The 13238-nt window shown below is 43.3% G+C and overlaps 1 protein-coding gene across 1 annotated transcript in view; it reads left to right on the forward strand.

Annotated features, from left to right (window-relative positions):
* tlk2 (tousled-like kinase 2) overlaps positions 1-13238 on the forward strand; it is a 39187-nt gene that overhangs the window by 19436 nt on the left and 6513 nt on the right. Inside the window, exons 8-17 of the mRNA XM_063018785.1 lie at positions 470-562; positions 5588-5698; positions 5786-5922; positions 6996-7148; positions 7230-7296; positions 7380-7477; positions 8712-8793; positions 10544-10635; positions 11622-11711; positions 11799-11968. Of these exons, the coding sequence (XP_062874855.1) occupies positions 470-562; positions 5588-5698; positions 5786-5922; positions 6996-7148; positions 7230-7296; positions 7380-7477; positions 8712-8793; positions 10544-10635; positions 11622-11711; positions 11799-11968 (1093 nt within the window). The remainder of the gene's footprint in view (positions 1-469; positions 563-5587; positions 5699-5785; positions 5923-6995; positions 7149-7229; positions 7297-7379; positions 7478-8711; positions 8794-10543; positions 10636-11621; positions 11712-11798; positions 11969-13238) is intronic.

The raw sequence follows: 13238 nt of genomic DNA on the forward strand, positions 1-13238 counted from the left end.
TATTTAGTTGTTAAACATGTACATTGGATTAATTTGAATAACTGTAATGTACTTGAAGTGTGCACTGTGTGAACAGTATTATCCAGTTTTTATCTAGACAATATCTAGAAAATACAAGTATCGGTTTGAGACTCGGTATCGGATCAGGATCAAAATTAATAATCGGGATCGGTATCGGGAACGAAAAAACGTGATCGGGACATCCCTACTGCTATGGTCTTTTCTTATAGGTAACGGCCTTTAGTTGACGGAGGTCAATGGGGTTACTTATGTTAACCAGCTGTGGTTTTTATCCATCAATGCATTTGTAAATATTTCTTATGTGTGCAAATAAAACAATAGCCCAGGGAACTTGGACTTTTGAGCTTATGTCGTTCTTGGAAGTTCTCTTACTTCTAATATCTGAATTTGTGTAGTTAACATCCCTTCCACTATCCTTAACCTGCAATGTTTCTTCTCCTCCTTTCAGTCGGATCTCACTATGGAGAAACTGGCCGCATTGGAGAGCAGTAAGAGTTCAGACCTGGAGAAGAAAGAAGGTCGTATCGATGACCTGCTCAGGGTAAGGAGTCTGACTCCAGCACACAGTCTAGAGATCTGTAACTAAACCCGGTAGATAATTCTTCTATTTAGTTTCCATGATGCAACCTTTCAGTTATCCTGCTAAAATCAAGCATGTCTCAAACATCCAAAAACAAATCTTGAGAGTAAATGTAGGATTATGGGCGTTCCTGGTCAAATGTAGTGTTTTATTGAGTTTATAAGATACACTGCCTGGCCAAAAAAAAGGTCACCACCTGGATTTAACTAAGCAGATAGTTAAGAGCCTCCCATTGGATACTGCATGGGTGATTATGTTTCAGCTGGCAACAAGTTATTTAACCCTAACTGATGCAGTGAGTAGCTTCTCATTTGTTACACAACCATGTCGAAAGACACATCCTGTGGTCGTGGAAAAGATGTTCATCTGTTTCAGAAGGGTCAAATTATTGGCATGCATCAAGCAGAGAAAACATCTAAGGAGAAGCTGAAACTACTAAAATCGGGTTAAGAACTGTCCAACGCATTATTAAAAAGTGGAAGGACAGTGGGGAAACATCATCTTCGAGGAAGGAACGTGGTCGGAAAAAAATCTTGAATGATCGTGATCGGCGATCACTTAAACGTTTGGTGAAATCAAATGGTTGAAAAACTCCAGTAGAACTCAGGGAAATGTTTAATAGTGAAAGTAAGAGCATTTCCACACTCACTGTGTGAAGGGAACTCAAGGGATTGGGACTAAACAGCTGTGTAGCCTTAAGAAAACCACTTGTCAGTGAGGCTAACCGGCAAAAACGGCTTCAATTTGCTAGGGAGCATAAAGATTGGACTCTGGAGCAATGGAAGAAGGTCATGTGGTCTGATGAGTCCAGATTTACCCTGTTCCAGAGTGATGGGCGCATCAGGGTAAGAAGAGAGGCGGCTGAAGTGATGCACCCATCATGCCTAGTGCCTACCGTACAAGCCTGTGGGGGCAGTGCTATGATCTGGGGTTGCTGCAGTCGGTCAGGTCTAGGTTCAGCAACGTTATGTGCCCAAAGAATGAGGTCAGCTGACTACCTGAATATACTGAACCACCAGGTTATTCCATCAATGGATTTTTTCTTCCCTGATGGCACGGGCTCAAATTAAGAAAGAGTGCTTCAAGGAGCACGAGACATCATTTTCACTCATGGATTGGCCTCCACAGAGTCCAGACCTGAACCTCATTGAGAATCTTTGGGATGTGCTGGAGAAGACTTTGTGCAGTGGTCCAAATCTCCCATCATCAATACAAGATCTTGGGGGAAAAATTAATGCAACTCTGGACAGAAATAAATGTTGTGACATTGCTGAAGCTTGTGGAAACGATGCCACAGCGAATGCGTGCCGTAATCAAAGCTAAAGACGGTCCTACTAAATATTAGAGTGTGTGACCTTTTTTTTGGCCAGGCAGTGTATATCTGTAATAAGATATAAGTTGTAAGTTATATCTTTATTAGGGTTTGAACCTAAATATGCGAGTACGAACTAGGGGTGTGCTATATCGTATCGTTCACGATAATACCGGTATAATTTTTAAAACGATACAAAAAATCCCATATCGTAATAATAGCGATATTCTGCGTTGTTTACGTAATGACGTCACACAGCTACGCAAATGGCGTACGTTCGTTACGTGGGTCATTTGGGCACAGCAACGAGTATGGCGGAAAGCGGCTCTGCAGTTGAGGAGCTCGTTCCAAAAACTCCAAGTCCACCATAAATTAATCTTTGGCAACCCAAACCCCAACCACCGCTTTGCCGGCAACTTTTTTGTGGAAGTGTTTCTGCACGCAGGTTCACACGGGGACGCAATTCAACAGCGCACCTCCACCAAACAGTGCAGGAATACTCTTAACATTAATGTCCACCAACAACACAGAAGTAGTACTACTGCTACTGTACTTAGTAGTAATTGTAGCGCGCTACGAGTAAAGGTGCCACCGGGTTCTGCGCGTTCTGCGCAGATTGTGCGTTTATCCGCCAAATTGGGCGGATTTTGTTGGGAAACAATTTAATAGCAGTTAAATAACACTTCTATTTAAAAGAAAATGTTCCGTTTTAAAAAGCTCCAGCATTGAAGAAGGTTATTAAAAGTAAAGTCAATTTTCAGTGCTGATTTGGCTTAATAGTGTTGGTCAGTCTGTATCATATTGTTGAAAGAAAATTAAAATGTGTTTTCCATGCATTCACACTGGCATGTTCTGGGGTTCAATTGAGTGTCATCATTACACACAAGTTGGCAGCCAAATGATAAAGTATTTCAAAGGAATATCTTTAAAATTCTTCCTCATAATGTTAAGGTTGCTATATTTAGTTTTTTCTACTTGTCAGGGAAAATGAAGAGAAAAAAAGCTTATTATTAGTATGCAGGTCTTCGTGATGTAATTCTACATGGCACTCACTGCCTGTGTAGGTAAATAAATGAGTGACCACATAAAAAAAAAGTTATCAGTTTCTGTGCGACCCCTGTGTGAGCAATGGTCTCAGTCTGGCCACCCCTATGGAAATTGTCTGACTCTGCCATTACATTGTTACATTATTTTTACTGGAAAGACAAAATAAAGAAAAGTGTGCATAATTCTTACATACGTCTTACATTTTTTTACGATGTGTTAACTTATATTAATTCTAAATAAAACCTGAACATTATTTTTTTTGCAAAAGTGTTTTCTCAAAATAAATAAAATATTTTTCAGTGTTTTGTTATATCGCCAAAAATATCGTTATCGCAAAAATAACCTGAAATATCATGATATTATTTTAGGGCCATATCGCCCACCCCTAGTACGAACCATACCTGCTAGTATCTACAGATTAGATACAAATCAGATTCCTTCCTACTAGGGTTGGGCGGTATTACGGTATACCGCGGTATTTAAAAATGGTGACGGTATTTAAAAAATGTGAAGCGCCAAATTTCTTCTTAAGGTCTACCTTGAAAACGGAGACTTTAAGACCTGCGCGCATCCACAATAAGGGAGGGGCGGGAGTTGTAGGTGGTTGGAGCTCATTGATTGGTTGTGGGGGAGCTCACTGTTTGAGGCGATAACACAAAAGCTAGGGAGCTCTCTACATGGGGTGTGTTCAAACACCTAGTGAGCTGCCTTGCTGTCTTACTGCCTACATAGGCAGCTGCCTCAGTAGAGAGGATTCTAATAAGTCAATGACTTATTATAAGGCAGGTTATTCGAACGCGCTACTTAGACAGCGATTCCATCGGGTTTTGCTTGCTAAGCTAACAGTTAGTATCTTGCCATTCAAAACCATGGGAATGGGGTGGCACAACGCGCTGGCATGTCAATATAATATCTCTGTGTACCGAATACGGTTACATTCACTGACGAGCCCGAACTTGCAAAAAAAACACACTTGTGCGTGTGTGTCGCGCTCACTCTTCGCTAGGGCTGGGTATCGCCACTAATTTCCTGGATCGATTCGATTCCGATTCACAAGGTCCCGATTCGATTCGATTTTCGATTCAATTTCGATTCAACACATTTAGGCATATTTGAGTTACATTAACAGGTTTTGTTTAAATATGTACAGATGTTCAGAGAACGAATGTGATAATTGTACAAAGAACACTCATTATTAAAAATATTTGTGTATTATGTTTACATAAATAATTAATCCAAAACAGAAAACAGTAACATTCATTTTTTATTATTATTTTATATGTCTGACACACTACAACATTGTAAATGTAATGTAAACATACACCTGGCTGTTGAACAGCTTATGCCAAGTTTACACTACACGACACTCTGATTAACACCTGGTCGCTGTAATGTTCACACTACACGACTGATCGGCGATGGGGGGTTTTACACTACACCATCTATCACCAGGGGGAATCACAGGCGAGCTTTTCTGGTCTTCAAAACTACGTTTTGTCGCAAAAACACACGTGAGAAGTGATGAAAGGTTTAATGATACCACGTCCAAACATGCACATCAACAAGTAGCGAGAGATGAAAGTTTGTGCGCTGATGAAATAAATGAATCTGAGTGGATTTGGCAACACGAGCAGCATGGATCGTTCTGTAGTGAGTTGAAGGTTAATAAATATTTTGTTTTGTAGAGAACGATCAGGTCAGAAATACTGTAAAACTCGCGTGTGCTGATGTATTCTGATAGAAACTATATTGCGCTCCACCTGTTTACAACCTCCCCCCCTGTGTTTCCCCTCGCTGTTTCTCACAGTGATTGAGAGCCGAGTTTTGATCGCAGAGCGAACACCGAGTTCCTCCCGAATCCAGAGCCGACCAAAAAGTTGTGTAGTGGTCATAACTTGAGCTTCTGCCATGCTAAACTGATGTGCAGGTCAGATGTTGTTGCATGAAAAAACACTGGCTGGTCACGCGAAATTAAAGGGGGTAACAGATTTCCGTGTGTATTTAAAAGATCGATCTCGCGTTTATATGAATCGATATCGGATCGTTCAAATAAAGATCGATTCGAATCGAAAAATCGATTTTATAAACCCACCCCTACTCTTCGCGATATTCGGATTTCGGATTTGATTTCCGACAATAAACAGCTTTTATTATGACTGATTAATTCCCCGTACTGATGTGAAGAATGGGTGTATCACAGCCAATAAGAACGACGCAAAAATGAAAAGAACATATGAAACATATGTATAACGGAGATGCGACTCGGTTCATTTGAAAGAGCCGTTCAATGGAATCGGATCGCTCGCGAACGACCCATTACTAACAGAGAGACGTCCGCAAACAGACGACCCCCCCCGCGGTAATACCGTATACCGCGGTATTTTAGGAAGACGGTATGACGGTATGAAAATCGGCAATATCGCCCAACCCTACTTCCTACCCAGTTTTTACCACAAATCAAATGTGTTCTTGCTAAAAATAAGAATTCTGGAGAGAAATTGTTTGTCAATAAGTCGCTGCATAGTCCATAACTGTCTGTGCAGTCAGTATAACAAAACTATTTGTTCTTAGAGATTGCTACTATTTGACACATCGACAGCGAGTTCCTTTGTGATGTGTTGTTGCAGGTAAACTGTGACCTGCGCAGACAGATCGATGAGCAGCAGAGGATGCTGGAGCGCTGTAAAGAACGTCTTAACAAGTGTGTGAGCATGAGCAAAAAGCTGCTCGTTGAGAAGGTACGTGCACCTTGGTTCTGTGTGTGTGTGTGGGGCTGATGTTAATGTAACCTCACACTAATGCTGAGCGTGTGCTGGTGTGTTCAGTCGAAGCAGGAGAAGTTGGCGTGCAGGGATAAGAGCATGCAGGACCGCCTTCGCTTGGGCCATTTTACAACAGTACGACACGGCGCCTCCTTCACCGAGCAGTGGACTGATGGCTATGCTTTTCAGAACCTGATCAAGTAAGACAAACGCACCGATACATTAGAATGCTAAACCAAAGTGACTCAACCGATAACTCCCAATGTTAATCCCTATTTTTACTGTTCAGCCAATCACGTTACTCTTCCTGTTTTAAGTTTGACGCTGGTGAGAAACCAGACACATCATTCCTTATATACGTTTTATATATAGATTTAATCATTAATCCCTGCACATTAGACCGTGCAGACCATGCCTTTCTAGAGTTTGTCAATCAAGCCGGTGCTCAGAAGCTCTGCGTGATCCTACACGATCCTGCATGACACACTCATGCATCTGTCCAAGATATGGACCAGAGATTTTGAACCGAATATGACAACGACCCCAATGAGCAGTTTGAAACAAATGCCCCAAACAAAAGTCCCTTCAGCTTTTCATTGTTTATTGCACGTGTCAAACTCAAGGCCCACCACGTCATTTAATGTGGCCTGTGAGAGTTTAAAAGATGTACGATTGTCTTTAAATACACTGTGAAATCGTACATAAACTGCATCTCCCACAATGCATGTCGATTTTGTGACCCCTAAAGTGACCGCATCCCACCACTAGATGGCAGTGTTTGCACATCAGCGTTTAATTGAGGCGGTTTTCCAACAAGTGACGATGAGAAATATTTACAAATAATCCCAAAATGTACAAGAAGAGAATAATAACGGTACGTCTCTTGTGTTATGAGGCCGTGTCTGTGGTAAAGGAGTACAATGTAAATGTAGCTATACGTAATAAATATAGAGTATAAATTTGGCATTTTGACACAATACAAGAAAAACAACAAATTGTCCAAGACTTAACAGGCAGACTGCAATCACAGCAGGATACGTTACAATCTGCCCTTTGAGGGCCACCATAATGCAGTTGTGGCCCTCGGTAAAAAATGAGTTTGACACCCCTGGTTTATCGGAACGACAGGAAGTTCTGTCTGCTCATCAGATGAGCTATAAATAGCCTACCAAACTTTGCTGCTAATTAAATGCTGTGAAAGTGCGCAGTCTCTGTACATTATGCCTGTTTAAGCTGCCTTCTTTATGCGGGGTTGTAACGTCTTTGTTTGTAGACAGCAGGAGAAGGTGAACTCTCAGAGGGAGGAAATTGAGAGGCAAAGGAAGCTCCTAGCCAAGAAGAAGCCACCCAGCGTCACTCAGACCCCGCCACCTAGCCTGGAACCCAATAAACGCAAGAACAAGAGCAATGGAGCGGAGAACGAGATGTAAGAACTGGGATTGGAACCTATTGGAAAATGTTGATCCGTTCGTTTGAAAATGTTGTTAAATTCTGCCGTCTCTGATAGGTTGTCACTAGCGGAATATCACGAGCAAGAAGAGATTTTTAAATTGAGACTCGGCCACTTAAAGAAGGTAAGGAGTAGCTCAATTCGGTGTAAACCGGTGAGTTTACGACCCAGTTTGAATCAGGTTGGAACTGCATGTGTGTTGTACAGGAGGAGGCTGAGATTCAAGTGGAACTGGAACGGCTGGAGCGGGTGCGGAACCTTCACATTCGGGAACTGAAGAGAATACACAACGAAGATAACTCCCAGTATGTCGCCACCTAATCACATACACCATGAATATCGTCACTTGTTCTGGAACATATGTCAAAACAGTCAGATACTCCTTTATGTTTATTTTGTATTATTTTGTACTATTTTATTTATGCATTTTCTCCCTTATTCTCTTAGTTTTAGCGTAGTCAATTAATCCTCCCCAGCTAGGGACCTCGATTGTGTCCGAGACAATCGCCCTTACTTGCCCTTACTTTGGTGGCCAGTCTTACGCACGGAGAGTCACACACTGATCTTCGTGTTCCTTCACTTCTGTACAGGTGCCTCCAGTTACTAACCAGGGTCCTTAGACGGTGATAAAGACCCCATTTTATTTTATTTTATTTTTTTTTTTTTTTTTTTAGGTCTGGTCTTTTTTCACCCAGAAGACTAGTGGCCAATTTTGTTTGCTGCAGCGCTGCCAATTGTGCCTGCTATGGGGCACCAAGGCGATCGGTAGTTTATGGCTGTGCCCATGCGGCTTTAATGTCAATTTATTAGCCTGATATGTTTATTACCAACGGGCCAGAGCTGACATCTCAAACTCGTGAGTTTGAATCTCAGCTCGGCAACCGACAGTCCGGGCGCCTGTATGGACAGTGATCGGCTCGTCGGATTATTGGAGGAGATTCCTTATAACTGCTGCCATAACAATCACTGCTGGCTGTATGATGGCACCTTCACAAAGACAGTGGACAATGTGGATCGGTGCAAAGAAGCAGCCTGCCACTGCGCACGTGTAGGAGACGGTGTGTGTTAGTCACGGCTCTTTTAGGTCAGGACTGGAGGTCGTCATCAGTAGAGGACCTACCGCTTCTTTTCACCTACCAGAGGGGGTTCACACAGGGATCAGTATTGCCTGCTGAGAATCACACACTGATCACCGGTCTCTGTTCAGGCACTATCAACCACCCAGCAGAGGCTGTGATAAAATGAGGAACCCCTTCAATGCTCTTGCCCTCACATATAGCCAATCATGTCTGTGTGGGCACCTGGCTAACCAATTGCACAGCTGGAATCTGAACTCTTGAGAAGCTTGAGATCTCAGCAGCAGTGGTCCAGGTTTAGAGTTGGATTAAGCTGCTTGAATAAGCATTGTCATGCTAAAAAGTTTAGCTTTGTGCTTCTGATCTTGTATTTGAATACAAATAAATATATAACAATTCAGTATTTATTTAAACGTCTGCATGACCGCTTTTTAATTCTCTCTTTTCTTGGTTTGTGCATCAGGTTCAAAGATCACCCCACACTGAATGACCGCTACCTGCTTCTTCACTTACTGGGCAGAGGTGGCTTCAGTGAAGTCTACAAGGTAAGGGTAATACACACACTGACGATCCTCTCATGAACTGGTTTAAGAGACCTGATTAACTGAGCATGAACAGTTTACATCCTCAGAACAACCAGATTATTCCATGCAGCCGGTTTAGTGTTGTTGGCTTTTGAGTTGGCTTGTACATCTGAATGTTGGTAGCCAACGTTGCAAAGCAGCTAAATGTTTTTGCATCGAGACTTATATAGAATATAGACCCATAAACTCCACTGATGTGCAGCTCAGGTAGAAAGGCTCAGGTAGAAAACCCCTGGCAGTGCTGCAGAACATTGTTCTGTTTGTGAGCTAAAAAGAATTGCTTTTATTAGTGGGTTGAGGCAATTAATATAACTACAGAACACAAGTCGGAGTGTCCATCACTCTCGGACTCACTATTTGTACTGGATATGGAGTAATTAGTAATAGGTAAATAGTAGAGATGCATGAGTACCGATACTGCGCTCATTAACTTGTACTCGTACTCGCAAACGAGGCTCCGATACTAAACATCCGATACCGTGTACCTAGTGCACGTTGCTGCGTTATGTCTGGTTCACACTACACGATTTTTGCCCTGATTTTCGCTCGCCGACCGGTCGGCGCTAGATTTGCCGGCTCGGGAGCAACTCGGCGTTCGCTCGGCGATCAAAACTCGGCTCTCGATCGCCAAGTGTGAACTATCCAACGACCGGATCGAGTTTTCAGATGTCAGATATCTGATCTGAGATGTGCGACTGGGAATGAGTGACATGTCGAACAGCCAATGAGAACGCAGGATAGTGTGTGAGGGGAAACGCAGGAGAGGAGTGTAAACAGGTGGGACAGGGGGATAATATAGTTTATATCAGAATACATCAGCACACACACGTTTTACAGTATTTCTGACCTGATCGTTCTCTACAAAACATAACAACAAAACACCAACATTGCAAACATATTTATTAACCTCCAACTCACTACAGAACAATCCATGCTGTTCGTGTTGCCAAATCCACTCAGATTCATTTATTTTTTCTCCTTGATTTCATCACATCAGCGCACAAACACTTTGATCACTCGCTACTTGTTGACGTGCATTTTTGGACGTGGTGTCATTAAACTTCTCGTCACTTCTCACGTGTGTTTTTGTTTAAAAAAAAAACGGTATTCTAAATAGGTATTGGTATCGACAAGTACAAAATACATGTACTCGTACTCGGTTGGAAAAAAATGGTATTGATGCATCCCTAGTAAATAGTGTCAGTATTGTGGCACCCTGTACTGCTGAGATACAGAGATCCAGGGTTTGAATTCCAGTGGTTTTATCAGCTGCTCTGCATACTATGCTACCAGACTACTTCGTATTAAATCGCGGCATCGGACAAGCCACGTGAAAGCTGGCATTATCAGATTTATACGATTATATTTTATGATTGTACGATTAATCACCAGTGGCGCAGTGGTGTAATGCCACTAACCTGGGTAGGCATCCACTCAAACACAATCGGCCAAAGGAAGGTCCGACATGGTCTCTTTTCACCCCTGCTGCGATAGGCACTGGGGGTTAGCCCAGCATGGTGATAAGATTGGAGGTTGTGCAGGCAGCAAGGGATTTACAGTTGGGATGGAAATTACTAGAACAGCTGATGTTTAATTTGAATGGGGAGTCTACTTCACTGTTCACTACATTGTACTCCTCCTTGTACAGCTCCTTCTAGATAAAACCATATCATGTTTTCCCTTTCACATTTTTGTTTTCCCATCCACCCAGGCTTTTGACTTAACGGAGCAGAGATACGTCGCTGTGAAAATCCATCAGCTTAATAAGAACTGGAGGGATGAGAAAAAAGAGAACTACCACAAGTAAGCCGTTCCTGGTCATAACAGATACACGCCTGCCTTAGAAGACTTGATTTAGCTGACTGATACACCGATCAGCCATAACATTAAAACCACGTCCTTGTTTCTACACTCACTGTCCATTTTATCAGCTTCACTTACCATATAGAAGCACTTTGCAGTTCTACAATTACTGACTGTAGTCCATCTGTTTCTCTGCATGCTTTGTTAGCCTCCTTTCATGCTGTTCTTTAATGGTCAGGACCCCCACAGGACCACTACAGAGCAGGTATTATTTAGGTGGTGTTAGTGTGTGTTGTGCTGGTATGAGTGGATCAGACCTCACTGTCACTGCTGGACTGAGAATAGTCCACCAACCAAAAATATCCAGCCACTAGCACCCCGTGGGCAGCGTCCTGTGACCACTGCTGAAGGTCTAGAAGATGACCAACTCAAACGGCAGCAAAAGATGAGCGATCGTCTCTGACTTTACATCTACAAGGTGGACCAACTACGTAGGAGTGTCTAATAGAGTGGACAGTGAGTGGACACTGGACAGGGCTGCTGTGTCTGATTCACCCGTACCAGCACAACACACACTAACACACCACCACCATGTCAGTGTTACTGCAGTGCTGAGAATGATCCACCACCTAAATAATACCTGCTCTGTGGTGGTCCTGTGGGGGTCCTGACCATCGAAGAACAGGGTGAAAGCAGGCTGGCGGGTGAAAAGAAGCAGCCGGATGGGGCACACGGTCAGAACGGGGGTGGTGCAGGTTACTATGGGGGGGAAATAAATTAGGAGGACAATGCAGTAATAAAAACAGAGTTCACAGGGGATTGTATGTGTCCAAATTATGATTTAAAAAAGGTGGGTGAGGGGTGCAACACTGAACTATATAAAAATCTGAATGTTTCTGCTTCTGTATGGTTTTGCACATACGTTTGTAGTTTCAATGTTTAACCCTTTAAAAGATCTAAGTGCACCCGTCTTTTGATTCCTTTAGACATGCTTGTCGAGAGTATCGCATCCACAAAGAGCTGGACCATCCGCGAATAGTCAAACTCTACGACTACTTCTCTCTGGACACAGACTCGTAAGTGACCTAAACTTCTTACACACCACTTCAATTCCACTAGACGTCATTGTTATTTGTTGATCGTGTGTATGTGTGTGTGTGTAGGTTCTGCACGGTGCTGGAGTATTGTGAGGGCAACGATTTGGATTTCTACCTAAAGCAGCACAAGCTAATGTCCGAGAAAGAGGGAAGATCTATCATCATGCAGGTCGTCAATGCCCTGAAGTACCTTAATGAAATCCGCCCGCCAATCATCCATTATGATCTTAAACCAGGTATGACCACAGGGACACCAGAAGTTATATACACCGAACAAGGCATAACATTATGACCACTGACAGGTGAAGTGAATAACACTGATTATCTCTTCATCATGGTACCTGTGGCAAGTGTAAGGATTTGAGTGAGTTTGACAAGGCCCAAATTGTGATGGCTAGTCGACTGGGTCAGAGCATCTCCAAAACTGCAGCTCTTGTGGGGTGTTCCGTGTCTGCAGTGGTCAGTATGTATCAAAAGTGGTCCAAGGAAGGAACAGTGGTAAACCAGCGACAGGGTCATGGGCGGCAAAGCCTCATTGATGCACGTGAGGAGAGAAGATTGACTCGAGCTACTGTAGCTCAAATTGCTGAAGAAGTTAATGCTGGTTCTGATAGAAAGGTGTCAGAATACACAGTGCATCACAGTTCCAGGGCTGTTTTGGCAGCAAAAGTTGGTGGACTAACACAATATTAGGAAACTGGTCATAATGTTATGCCTGGTGTATATATAGTTATATGATATTATAGACATTGACAATCATATCTGTATGTAGACACACGAGCAGCTGATAGCACCCTTGGGGATTCAAACCCTGGATCACGGTGTTAGTGGGCTTGCGTAATTTACTGCGGATACCCTTTTCTCCCAGTCTAGTCATATCCAATTACCTGATTGCATTACGCTTCCCCACTACTGATGTTGACCTCCACTCCTGACCGAGGAGAGCCGTGACTAACACGCCCCTCCGACACGTGCAGTAGCCGACTGTATCTTTTCACCCACATGATGCGAGTCCATATGTGGATCATGGTTTTTTTGCATGCAGAGAGACACACCCTAAGAACACCCCTTCCTCATCTCTTGTGCAGGCGCCTCTAATCAGCCGGCAGAGGTCGTAACTGTCGTAACCATCCTGACAGAGAGAGACCCACTTCCGGCCCCTTGTCCCACCCCCCCCAACTGAACAACCGGCCAATCGTAGTTCATGTAGCCGGTAAGGCAGAGCTGGATTCCGGATACATGGTATCGAATCCAGCTCTGCCTTCGATACCATGTATCCGGAATCCAGCTCCGGTTGCAGCGTGTGTTTTAGCCGCTGCGCCACCTGAGCGGCCATATGTGGATCATCTTTGCGCATGTAGAGTCACACCCTGATCACATTATCCCTCATCTCTGTACAGGTGCCATCAGCCAGCAAGCAGAGGCCGTAAATGCATCAGTTTTTACGGAATCCTTTCCGGCACCCTCCTTGCGAACGAGCCAATCATTGTCTAGTCTGTTAAGGCT

This window comes from Trichomycterus rosablanca, chromosome 22 (assembly GCF_030014385.1).
Source record: "Trichomycterus rosablanca isolate fTriRos1 chromosome 22, fTriRos1.hap1, whole genome shotgun sequence".
Lineage (NCBI taxonomy): Eukaryota > Metazoa > Chordata > Actinopteri > Siluriformes > Trichomycteridae > Trichomycterus > Trichomycterus rosablanca.